Raw genomic sequence first — 13,710 nt, 5'->3', positions numbered from 1 at the left:
TGGATTTTTGCTTTAACATTTAATTTAGGTCTTGCAAATCTGTACATGGTATTACAGCAATGTAAAGTTTAAATTAATAGGATATTGTTTGGGATAGATGATGAGTGATGAGGGCTTCTAAATTTAACAGCCGGCCAAAAGTGGCACCTTAGGCGCCGACTCTGTGGGTGCTCCAGCGCTGGAGAACCCATGGGGAAAATTTGGTGGGTGCAGAGCACCCACCGGCAGCTCCCCGCCCAACCTCAGCTCACCTCACCTCCACTCCGCTTCTTCCCCTGAATGCACTGCCCCACTCTGCTTCTCCCTGGGGCCCCCCGCAGGGTTCCCGCTAATCAGCTGTTCACGCAGGAAGCCTGGGCGGGCTGAGAAACAAGCGGAGGCTTTGTGCTCAGGCCCAGGGAGGCAGAGCAGAGGTGAGCTGGGGCCAGGGGGGGAGGGGAGCACGAGGAGGGCCTCCCGGGCCGGAGCAGGTAACCTGGTGGGCACGCAAGGGAACTGCTCCCCGCCCCAGCTCACCTCTGCCTCCCTGGGCCTGAGCACAAAGCCGCCGCCTGCTTCTCATCACTCCCAGGCTTCCCGTGTAGACAGCTGATTCACGGGAAGCTGGGGGGGAGGGAAGAGACAGAGCAGGGTGGCGCATTCAGGGGAGGAGGCGGAGATGAGCTGGGGCCGGGCACAGGGCGGGGAGCTGCCGGTGGGAGCTCTGCACCCACCAAATTTTCCCCATGGGTGCGCTCCAGCCCCGGGGCGCCTATGGAGTTGGTGCCTAAGGCGCCACTTTTGATGTGATCAGTGGGCAGAGTGGCTGCTGCTCCCCCTGCTCCCCCCCCCAGCTATGCTACCCCACCCCTAGGAGCCAGAGGGACCTGCCGAATGCTTCCTGGGAGCCGCCCCAGGTAAGCACCTCCAGGACTCCGCAGGTCCCTCTGGCTCTTAGGGGCAGGATGCGGTGGGCACCCACTACGGTGGTCCACGAGACCCTCCTGCCCAGTTCTGGGAGCAGTCAGGGGACAGGGGAGGGGGGTGGATGGGGCAGGAGTCCCAGGGGGGGCATCAAGGAACACAGGGGGCTGGATGGGGCAGGAGTCCCGGGGGGGAGGGCCATGACCCCCTCATGGGGTGAGGAGGGAACCGGTTGTTAAGATTTTGGCAGCTCATCACTGGATAGGTCATGTACAAAAGCCAGAGGGCTCATATTGGAACTGTAAAAAGAAAAGGAGTACTTGTGGCACCTTAGAGACTAACAAATTTATTTGAGCATAAGCTTTCGTGAGATACAGCTCACTTCATCGGATGTATACTGTGGAAAGTACAGAAGATCTTTTTATACACACAAACCATGAAAAAATGGGTGTTTACCACTGCAAAAGGGTTTTCTTTCCCCCCACACCCCACTCTCCTGCTGGTAATAGCTTATCTAAAGTGATCACTCTCCTTACAATGTGTATGATAATCAAGCTGGGCCATTTCCAGCACAAATCCAGGTTTTCTCCCCCCCCGCCCCCACACACACTCTCGCTGGAGTCTGGTTTTGAAGTTTTTTTGTTGTAATATCTCAACTTTTATGTCTGTAATCGCGTGACCAGAGAGATTGAAGTGTTCTCCGACTGGTTTATGAATGTTATAATTCTTGACATCTGATTTGTGTCCATTTATTCTTTTACGTAGAGACTGTCCAGTTTGACCAATGTACATGGCAGAGGGCATTGCTGGCACATGATGGCATATATCACATTGGTGGATGAGCAGGTGAACAAGCCTCTGATAGTGTGGCTGATGTTATTAGGCCCTGTGATGGTGTCCCCTGAATAGATATGTGGGCACAGTTGGCAACAGGCTTTGTTGCAAGGATAAGTTCCTGGGTTAGTGGTTCTGTTGTGTGGTATGTGGTTGCTGGTGAGTATTTGCTTCAGGTTGGGGGGCTGTCTGTAGGCAAGGACTGGCCTGTCTCCCAAGATTTGTGAGAGTGTTGGGTCATCCTTCAGGATAGGTTGTAGATCTTTGATAATGCGTTGGAGGGGTTTTAGTTGGGGGCTGAAGGTGACGGCTAGTGGCGTTCTGTTATTTTCTTTGTTAGGCCTGTCCTGTAGTAGGTGACTTCTGGGAACTCTTCTGGCTCTATCAATCTGTTTCTTCACTTCCGCAGGTGGGTATTGTAGTTGTAAGAATGCTTGATAGAGATCTTGTAGGTGTTTGTCTCTGTCTGAGGGGTTGGAGCAAATGCGGTTGTATCACAGAGCTTGGCTGTAGACAATGGATCATGTGGTGTGGTCAGGGTGAAAGCTGGAGGCATGTAGGTAGGAATAGTGGTCAGTAGGTTTCCGGTATAGGGTGGTGTTTATGTGACCATCGTTTATTAGCACTGTAGTGTTCAGGAAGTGGATCTCTTGTGTGGACTGGACCAGGCTGAGGTTGATGGTGGGATGGAAATTGTTGAAATCATGGTGGAATTCCTCAAGGGCTTCTTTTCCATGGGTCCAGATGATGAAGATGTCATCAATATAGCGCAAGTAGAGTAGGGGTGTTAGGGGACAAGAGCTGAGGAAGTGTTGTTCTAAGTCAGCCATAAAAATGTTGGCATACTGTGGTGCCATGCGGGTACCCATAGCAGTGCCGCTGATTTGAAGGTATACATTGTCCCCAAATGTAAAATAGTTATGGGTAAGGACAAAGTCACAAAGTTCAGCCACCAGGTTAGCCGTGACATTATCGGGGATAGTATTCTTGACGGCTTGTAGTCCATGTTTGTGTGGAATGTTGGTGTAGAGGGCTTCTACATCCATAGTGGCCAGGATGGTGTTATCAGGAAGATCACCGATGGATTGTAGATTCCTCAGGAAGTCAATGGTGTACACTGCACATCCACCAATATGATATATTCCATCATGTGCCAGCAATGCCCCTCTGCCATGTACATTGGTCAAACTGGACAGTCTCTACGTAAAAGAATAAATGGACACAAATCAGATGTCAAGAATTATAACATTCATAAACCAGTCGGAGTACATTTCAATCTCTCTGGTCACGCAATTACAGACATGAAAGTTGCAATATTACAACAGAAAAACTTGAAAACCAGACTCCAACGAGAGACTGTTGAATTGGAATTCATTTGCAAATTGGATACAATTAACTTAGGCTTGAATAGAGACTGGGAGTGGCTAAGTCATTATGCAAGGTAACCTATTTCCCCTTGTTTTTTCCTACCCCGCCGCCCTCCTCAGACATTCTTGTTAAACCCTGGATTTGTGCTGGAAATGGCCCACCTTGATTATCATACACATTGTAAGGAGAGTGATCACTTTAGATAAGCTATTACCAGCAGGAGAGTGGGGTGTGGAGGGAAAGAAAACCTTTTGTAGTGGTAAACACCCATTTTTTCATGGTTTGTGTGTATAAAAAGATCTTCTGTACTTTCCACAGTATGCATCCGATGAAGTGAGCTGTAGCTCACGAAAGCTTATGCTCAAATAAATTGGTTAGTCTCTAAGGTGCCACAAGTACTCCTTTTCTTTTTGCGAATACAGACTAACATGGCTGTTACTCTGAAACCTGTCATTATGCATTGGAATTGTAGGAGCAACAATAATTCTGTAAAACTAAGATACAGTATATGACTGACCACAGTTCCTCCAGTATCCTATGCTCAACAAGTCAACCATATAGAAAAAGAATAGCAAAGGCAAATTATTTCAGGAGGAAAATGAATGAATAAATAGTCCATAACAACTTTTCATTTTCCCAAGGGATGTTATCACAAGTAGGACAGTATTTACTGTTTGTCTGATGTTATTTATGACTGCAGCTGCTATATGTTATCCAATTTTTAATGCAATACGTTTGAATCTTGCTTTTGGGGTTGATATGTTCCATTATAACCACACCAAATGAAAGCCATATTGCTTGCTTGAATGTAATTCATTTTCCTCTCTATTGTGTCAGGGTCTTTTTTTATACATAACTGGAAGGAAATGAAAAGATTTAAAAAAAAACATTAATCATCATGAGTGTTTTTAATATCGTCAGAGCTACCATAAAGCCAGTAGATAAATTACACACTATTCAGCAGAAAGAAGTAGAATAAAATTAGTATTATATTAGACTAGATTAATCATAGCCCTGGGTGACTGTCATTCTGGAGAAAATAGAAGCTTGAATATCTAACATTTTAACCTTTCTTCCGAGCCTTTAAGAACAAGAGACAAATAACAAGCCCATGTACTGAAAGAAAACACAAGATTTTTTTGCTTGTGGGACTGGTAAATTTTTACCATTGTTTCTAAATGACAGCAGAGCAACATTCACAGTTTGGATCCAGATGGTTAGCAGCACTGCTTCATAATAGTAACCTAATGAAGCTTTTTATTACTAGCGATAGGTAAATGCCTGGAAGGTTTATGGCAAGGAAAAAGCTTCAATAAATAATTTGAAAATCTGTCTCTCTTCTTCCTTGGATAATTATTGTCTTTTGCATATATAATGTAGCAGTGAGGCTACAAAAGGCTAGAAAAGGAGAACTGTCTCTGGAGCTAATAGGGTGCACAGTGGAACCGCAGGCTTTCTTCCTCTCACAAGATGAATAGCTACTTAACAACCATCAGGCCTCTCTCTGACTTAAGGGGAGGATTGAAAATCCTTTTAATGTAGTTAAGTCTGTCTAAGGATACAGTGCTAAAAATAGGGTGATATGAAAAACTTCTCTATGCGTGTGGAGAATAATATTTTTAAATATCATTTTCACTTAAAACAGAGCGGCAGATGGTAGGTGCTTTTGTACAAGGATGGGAGGGCATGGGGACTCTCCACCACAGCCCTGTCTACCTGTGCTGGGTACAGCCAGAATGCTGATGCTCCCTGGGGATAAGGAGGGAGTGAAAATGCATAATGTCTCCGGAGTGCTACACAGCTATAAGAAGACTTGGGCCAGTGCTGTTCGGAGTGGAACTGGTCAAAAAAAAATTCCATCTGATCTTTTCAACAGAAAATTGTGTTTTTTTCAATACAACATAAATGTTTGCAGGAAGCCTCTACTTTTCTTTAAAACTTTTGATTTTTTCATAGAAAACCCAAAAACCTGAAACTTTTCCACTGTAAACCAGAGTTGGCTGAAAAATATTCAGTTTTTGTCTGAAATTTTTCAGGTTTTGGTCAAAAGGTTTCAATTTTATTTGTCAAAAAGTTTAAAAGATGGTTTTCAGATTTTTTGGTTTTTCAATGAATACTTAAAAATTTCTGCTGAAAATTTCAACAAAAATGGAAAATTCTTGGTTTTAATCAAAACTTTCTGCACAGTTGAGGAGACTTCTATCTTCCAACCCTTGTAGATGGAAGCTCTTGCTGTGCACTTTTAATGGGTGTTGCAGCTGTTTAGTGGCTCAGTGCTCCCACTGGGCCTGATCCAATGCCCATCTGAAGTCAATGAAAAGCTTCTCATGACCTTCAGTGGTATTTATCCCAAGACCCTAGTGTCTGCAGAGGCAGGTATCTCCAGGCATAATGCCCTTAGGAAGTTCCACTACATTCCACTCTAAAACAGTATTGCTGAAAAAGCCACAATAGAAGCCAAAAAGTGATGGTATTTAACTAAAACAAATAAGATCTAATCCTTAATAAACAGGACAGGCCTAATGCATGCACACTATAATAATATTAAAACTATTAGAAAGCAACTGGGAAAAGACTCATGAACCAGATAACAGGAACTCTCCTCAGCCCCCCAGTGTTAAAGCATGTGATCAACATAAATGGCATGTTTCAGAGTAACAGCCATGTTAGTCTGTATTTGCAAAAAGAAAAGGAGTACTTGTAGCACCTTAGAGACTAACCAATTTATTTGAGCATAACCTTTCGTGAGCTACAGCTCACTTCCACAGATGCATACTGTGGAAAGTATAGAAGATCTTTTTATACACACAAACCATGAAAAAATGGGTGTTTACCACTACAAAAGGTTTTCTCTCCCCCCACCCCACTCTCCTTCTGGTAACAGCTTATCTAAAGTGATCACTCTCCTTACAATGTGTATGATAATCAAGTTGGGCCATTTCCAACACAAATCCAGGTTTTCTACCCCCTCACACACACAAACCCACTCTCCTGTTAATAATAGCTTATCGAAAGTGATCACTCTCCTTACAATGTGTATGATAATCAAGGTGGGCCATTTCCAGCACAAATCCAGGGTTTAACAAGAACGTCTGGGGGGGGGGGGTAGGAAAAAACAAGGGGAAATAGGTTACCTTGCATAATGATCTAGCCACTCCCAGTCTCTATTCAAGCCTAAGTTAAATGTATCCAATTTGCAAATGAATTCCAATTCAACAGTCTCTCGCTGGAGTCTGGTTTTGAAGTTTTTTTTGTTGTAATATCTCAACTTTCATGTCTGTAATCGCGTGACCAGAGAGATTGAAGTGTTCTCCGACTGGTTTATGAATGTTATAATTCTTGACATCTGATTTGTGTCCATTTATTCTTTTACGTAGAGACTGTCCAGTTTGACCAATGTACATGGCAGAGGGCATTGCTGGCACATGATGGCATATATCACATTGGTGGATGTGCAGGTGAACGAGCCTCTGATAGTGTGGCTGATGTTATTAGGCCCTGTGATGGTGTCCCCTGAATAGATATGTAGGCACAGTTGGCAACGGGCTTTGTTGCAAGGATAGGTTCCTGGGTTAGTGGTTCTGTTGTGTGGTATGCGGTTGCTGGTGAGTATTTGCTTCAGGTTGGGGGGCTGTCTGTAGGCAAGGACTGGCCTGTCTCCCAAGATTTGTGAGAGTGTTGGGTCATCCTTCAGGATAGGTTGTAGATCCTTAATAATGCGTTGGAGGGGTTTTAGTTGGGGGCTGAAGGTGATGGCTAGTGGCATTCTGTTATTTTCTTTGTTAGGTCTGTCCTGTAGTAGGTGACTTCTGGGAACCCTTCTGGCTCTATCAATCTTTTTCTTCACTTCCACAGGTGGGTATTGTAGTTGTAAGAATGCTTGATAGAGATCTTGTAGGTGTTTGTCTCTGTCTGAGGGGTTGGAGCAAATGCAGTTGTATCACAGAGCTTGGCTGTAGACAATGGATCGTGTGGTGTGGTCAGGGTGAAAGCTGGAGGCCTGTAGGTAGGAATAGCGGTCAGTAGGTTTCCGGTATAGGGTGGTGTTTATGTGACCATCGTTTATTAGCACTGTAGTGTTCTGGAAGTGGATCTCTTGTGTGGACTGGACCAGGCTGAGGTTGATGGTGGGATGGAAATTGTTGAAATCATGGTGGAATTCCTCAAGGGCTTCTTTTCCATGGGTCCAGATGATGAAGATGTCATCAATATAGTGCAAGTAGAGTAGGGGTGTTAGGGGACGAGAGCTGAGGAAGCGTTGTTCTAAGTCAGCCATAAAAATGTTGGCATAATGTGGGGCCATGCAGGAACCCATAGCAGTGCCGCTGATTTGAAGATATACATGGTTCCCAAACGTAAAATAGTTATGGGTAAGGACAAAGTCACAAAGTCCAGCCACCAAGTTAGCCGTGACATTATCAGGGATAGTGTTCTTGATGGCTTGTAGTCCATGTTTGTGTGGAATGTTGGTGTAGAGGGCTTCTACATCCATAGTGGCCAGGATGGTGTTATCAGGAAGATCACCGATGGATTGTAGTTTCCTCAGGAAGTCAGTGGTGTCTCGAAGGTAGCTGGGAGTGCTGGTAGCGTAGGGCCTGGGGACGGAATCTACATAGCCAGACAATCCTGCTGTCAGGGTGCCAATGCCTGAGATGATGGGGCGCCCAGGATTTCCAGGTTTATGGATCTTGGGTAGTAGATAGAATATCCCAGGTTGGGGTTCCAGGGGTGTGTCTGTGCGGATTTGATCTTGTGCTTTTTCAGGGAGTTTCTTGAGCAAATGCTATAGTTTCTTTTGGTAACTCTCAGTGGGATCAGAGGGTAATGGCTTGTAGAAAGTGGTGTTGGAGAGCTGCCGAGCAGCCTCTTGTTCATATTCCGACCTATTCATGATGACAACAGCACCTCCTTTGTCAGCCTTTTTGATTATGATGTCGTTGTTTATGAGGCTGTGGATGGCATTGTGTTCTGCACGGCTGAGGTTGTGGGGCAAGTGATGCTGCTTTTCCACAATTTCAGCCCGTGCACGTCGGCGGAAGCACTCTGTGTAGAAGTCCAGTCTGCTGTCTCGACCTTCAGGAGGAGTCCACCTAGAATCCTTCTTTTTGTAATGTTGGTAGGGAGGTCTCTGTGGATTAGTATGTTGTTCAGAGGTGTGTTGGAAATATTCCTTGAGTCGGAGACATCGAAAATAGGATTCTAGGTCACCACAGAACTGTATCATGTTCGTGGGGGTGGAGGGGCAGAAGGAGAGGCCCCGAGATAGGACAGCTGCTTCTGCTGGGCTAAGAGTATAGTTGGATAGGTTAACAGTATTGCTGGGTGGGTTGAGGGAACCATTGCTGTGGCCCCTTGTGGCAGGTAGTAGTTTGGAAAAAGGTAGGAGAATAGTGTTATGAAACCCAAAATATAGAGAGCCATATGCAGTGTATTTAGAATACATGTAATTATGCAGGTCAACGTATTCTATGTTATCTCACGAAGTAGCTGAGATACATTCTTCCTTTCCCTGTTGTTACACATATAAACTACTGAAGAGAGGTGTACTTCACCAAAGAGCTGGGTTGTGACTTGAATCAGTGTAGTTAATTCTGGGCAATGCATTCTAATTTAGGGGTATTTATGGTATCGGCTGTCCATTGTAGCAGTTACATGACATTCCTTTTAGCTTAAAAACGTAATTAATTTAGTGTCAATGTCAGATGCTTGCACTGAGTGATTTGACCATGCAAATAAATAAATAAAGCTGATTTGACCAAATAAAGCTGCCCTGTTCCCTTTCCCCTGCAGTTTATTCTGACGCCTTTTCCATGTGCTGCTGAAACAAAGCCCATGTTTTCATATTAAAGCAAATGTTTCATTTTTCAGTTTCTACAGATCAAGTGATGAGGTGTCATGTGTGAGCCCCTTGGAGGCTGAGAAGAGAAACTGTGACTTCCCCTTTCCACTCCCCCACAGCAATGTGAACTGCGGTTTCTTACTGGCTAGCAACACCTTTGATTCAATTTGTATGAAAACTCACTTTACTTATTAAAATGGACATTATTGTTCAAACCTTAGAAATTTCATTTCTTATATGTTCTAAGCTGTACAACTGTCAGATTTTTATGGTTTAGATTGTAAATGTGTTTTTCTCTGGCTAATTATTGGTATTATTTGTTTTTAATTTTGATGTCTTAAAGGCCAAGGTACTGTATGATAATAATATGAAGGACATATTTAACAGGCGTGAGAGACACTGTATACAAATGTATATTTGTAAAAGCTATTTTTATGATTAGCATGTTTTACTGTTTAGCATATTTAAAGTCAGTTGATATTGCATTTCTATGTTTATAGCTTAATTCAAACACAGTCATGTTATGATCACAGACGTATGATCAGTCATGTTGTGTGGTATTTTTCATTACTTTTCATTATATTCATAGTTCAAAATAATTATGTTTACTAGTAGGGATAATATTGAAAGGCAAAGTAATAGTTCTGCTCTGTTCATGCACTATTTCACTGTAATCTCTAAAAAGTGCAAATATGTCAAATATCAGATCAATTGATAAACTATAAATTAGACCCACTTATTAATCCCTTTTTTTTTCAAACAAGCACTCTCTGTGATGCCATAGATTAGCACAGTTATTTCATCTGTATCTGTTACTATCTCAAAGCAGTTTGTTGTTACCTTATGGAAAAGTTTACATGCCAGTGAATGTCCTATCCAAACTGTATTCCAGACAGGTGAATGTTTTATATATTGCCAATATTTGAAACCTTACAGTAGATTATCAATTGTTTTGTTTCACTTTCAGTCAATAGGATCGTTCCATTCCTCAATCTCTCAAGCATTCTCCACATGCTTGAAGTTGGAATAATCCATTCTCACAGAGGCTGTAGGGGAATTCAGTATATAATTTCTTAATAAATCATGTTTCTTTTCAAACAAAATTGATTCATTATTTCTCTTATGTGATACTCAAATGTGTTTTAATACACTTAAGCTATATTAGCCACTGGTGTGACTGCTTCTTCTTGAAAGAAAGTGCCAATTTGTTCTCAGTGTATCTCAGTTCTCATGATAGGACTGTTCACGGTTCCAGAGAACCAGTTCAGAAGACACTCATAACAGGGAAGAAGTATCCACATCTTTATATGAGATACACTCAGATAGAAAACATTTTATGCAAGAGAGAGGCAGGTCTTGAGGTTGAGTCATGAGGCATATCTAGAGTTAAGAAGGAAAGTCTTACTGGCTGGATTGCTTAGAAGTAGCCACATTTAGAACATGTTGCCAGGAGAGAGATCTCATCCAATTAAGTGGAGGTCTGCTGCAGTATGTTTCAAGATATTGAACTACAGAGATGTGACTTGCACTACCATGTTTGTCCTGCAGTACCTGATGTTTCATTGAACAAAACTGACAGCATTTCTAAAGATGACTTTATGTCCTGTCCTTTCAATCATTCTCCATGGGACCTGATCCAAAGTATACTGAAGTCAATGGAAAGACTCCCATTATAGTTCAATGAGCTTTGGACTAGACCTGATGATACTGGCTGCATGTGATGGAGAGGTGGAGAGTAATTGATGGTGACCTAACAGTGAAGAAAATGGGAGAAGACCCAAAGACTGTATCCAGACTGGCTTTAGGTAAGGGCCAGTTATAAAAAAGGAGAGATACCCTTTAAATATATGTGAGGGAGAGTATGCACCAGGCTCCACTTGACTGTGTGGAGAACTTAAGTCAATAGGAGAATAGAGAAAACAAGACATTTTGGCTCTCAGTTACACTGGTGTAAATTCAGGATAATTCCACTGAAATCAGTGGAGTTATACCAGTTTAACTGAAGCAGAGTTTTGCCTATTTACTTTAATGAGAACAATACTATGAGTAACTATTGCTCAACATAAGGGATGTAGACTAGGGCCCATTTTATATTACAATCACAGCAAACCCAAACAAAATGTTACAATCACTAATATTAACCCAAATAACACCAGTAGTCTAGTAATCACTGAAATACCTCAGGGAAGTATTTTAAAGATATAATTGTCCTTTTTGTTGTTGTTCTCTAAACTTACTAAAAACTGGAGAGAACTATTCCATCTTATGCCCATTTTATAGCGGCAAACATTAATAACAATGCCCATGGTTCTTATTTGATTTACAGTAAAAATAAATAATAAATCCAAATCCTATTTATTCAGTGGGAGTTTTGCCTCAGTAAGGAGTGAGTAAGGGCTTAAAAGATATGAGCTGAATACTTTTTGAAATCATGGAGAATGGCCTCTTAGTAGATCAATTATGGGAACTGTGGCTAGTAGTTAAAATAATTTGTAATTCTGTATTACAGATGGTTTGAATGAGCAATCCCTGAACCTGCTCAGCACCAACAAAGCCATGATTAAGTGGGTACTCTGAACTGTAAAATACCACACCAGGATTTTACATTATTCCTTAATGTGCCATCATCTGTTTTTGGTGTTTACAGGAATGATTTCGCAGTCTCAACAGACAACACTGTTCCACACAGCGATGTTATTCCTGAAAGTATACTTTTTCTGGCACAATAACATCTAAGATGAGGTCTATTGATAACATTTGAAAGCTATGGGTTTGCTGTACTGTATAATATATTCTCCTAACTTTCTTAATGGCATATTAGATTCAAATCATTGAAGAGATGCTGGTATTTTAAATAAGCCTTGATGCTTTATTGGCTGTCACACACACAGTATACAGTTGCTTGCCATTGTCACATACACTTGGCTTACTAGCTTTTTTGTGTTACGTATTCTTTGCAGCACAGTAAGTGTTTAAACCAGTAAGTGTTTAGGACCTAATTTCCATTTATACTAATGCCCCTTTACACCACTCTGGCAGTGTAAATGTAATTTACAAACATTTTATGGAATCTTTACACTGTCAGCTGCCCAGGGACCTCAGTGTAAATTAGAATCAGAGCTATAATATTCAGCCTCAGCATCACTTGACCCTGGGAATGAACTGAGTACCAGAAACCATCATTTTTAAACATTTAAAATGATATTATAGCCAGAAAGAGAGACATTTGTAGTTGTAGTTCTCTAGAGCCACAGTTACATCCAGTGATCATTTCTGGGACCTGGGGGTGAGTGAAGTCGCAGTACCTACTTTTGTTGTATAACATTGTAAGTCAAAATCCATTTGGCTAGTGAATATTCAGCTTTCTCAATTTATTTATACACCATCCTAGATTAGGATATTAAAATCATTTTCTACATAGGCTCCCAACCTCAATTTGTCTAAGATTGCTATTTCAATCTGTGCAGTTGCATGAATGGAAAAGATTTGCTGAATGTTAGTTTTACAGCTTGATCCGGAGGAAAAGATTTTTACTCTTGTAAATTCTTGTATTAAGTACCATTGCTGGGGTTTTTTTTGTGTAGAATCATAGTATATTACTTGGTTCTGAAAAAATAATCGTACTAAAAACTATGTAGATAGCTCCAACCAAGCAGTGGTATTTTTAATAGACAATACTGAAAGGTAACTAAAGTTAAGTGTTCAACATTTTGCCCATTTACACCTGTGTAATGGTTTGCAACCCTTTTTTTTTAAAATGCTGTAACATATCTCTACATGTCTGTAAATAAATATTTTCTTTGATTTATTCACTAATTCAGTTTTATAATTTCTGCTGCTAAATTGTAGGTCTAGAAAAAAACATTTATCGATACAATTAATATATTTTATTTCTTAAAGGGAAACACCATATAATTTTGTGAAATAGTGCTATGTTTTCAATTTTCTAGAAATAGGCACAAACATCAACAGTAAGAAGGATTATAGTTAATAGATAAACTGGAGACAGAAGACTAGTACTAACCACACCCAATTCCTTTACATCACATCTCTGCTTCAGTAGTTTAAAGTGCAGTTCTATGCTGAAAAGGGACCATGAAAAAAGTCACTATCTTATTCAAGCCATCTGATCCCTCTGTGGTTTGGGCTATGTCTACACTACTAACAGATTGACGCCCTGGTGATTGATGCATCAGGGATCAATTTAGCGGGTCTAGTGAAGATCCACGAAATCGACAGCAGAGCACTCTCTGGTCAACCCCAGTACCCACCCAGAATGAGAAGAGTAAGGTAAGTCAACGGAAGAGTGTCTCCCGTCGACCCAGTGCGGTGTAGACACGGCAATAAGTAGACCTAAGCTACATTGACTCCAGCATCGCTATTCACTAAATATGTGTAGACATAGCCTTAATAGTCCTACCTGCCATTATTTGCATCACCAAAAATGAGAAGCCTGGTTATGTAAAGTCCCACCAAATTTATAGGGATGAAAGCAATAGGTTTGTACAGCAATGGCTGAAAAAATCTAATAACTTCAATAGGAAATACCTTTCAAATTTTTCATCATGTTATAGATTTTTAAGCATTGTATAAGAACTACATATTATTAATATTATTTATTATAATAGCAAGGATATAGTTTACTATAAATTCTATAGAATGATGGTCCAAAAATACTGATAAGAAAAGTTACTTTTTTCTATTCAATATTCAAAGATATTTTTCTATTCAGAGGGCCTTATTCTATTTTTAGGACATTTCCATGA

The 13,710-nt window shown here is 41.3% G+C and overlaps 1 protein-coding gene across 13 annotated transcripts in view; it reads left to right on the top strand.

Moving 5' to 3' along the window:
- RALYL (RALY RNA binding protein like) overlaps positions 1-12,507 on the top strand; it is a 625,744-nt gene extending 613,237 nt beyond the window's left edge. For all 13 annotated transcript variants that reach the window (XM_084621334.1, XM_084621333.1, XM_084621330.1 and 10 more), the window contains one exon: positions 8,974-12,507. In XM_084621334.1, coding sequence (XP_084477460.1) covers positions 8,974-8,991 — 18 coding nt within the window. In that variant the 3' untranslated portion in view covers positions 8,992-12,507. The remainder of the gene's footprint in view (positions 1-8,973) is intronic.
- The last annotated feature ends 1,203 nt before the right edge of the window (positions 12,508-13,710 follow it).

The sequence above is a fragment of the Lepidochelys olivacea genome (assembly GCF_965140295.1).
Source record: "Lepidochelys olivacea isolate rLepOli2 genome assembly, chromosome: 2".
Lineage (NCBI taxonomy): Eukaryota > Metazoa > Chordata > Testudines > Cheloniidae > Lepidochelys > Lepidochelys olivacea.
This window is presented reverse-complemented; position numbering and strand designations above follow the sequence as displayed.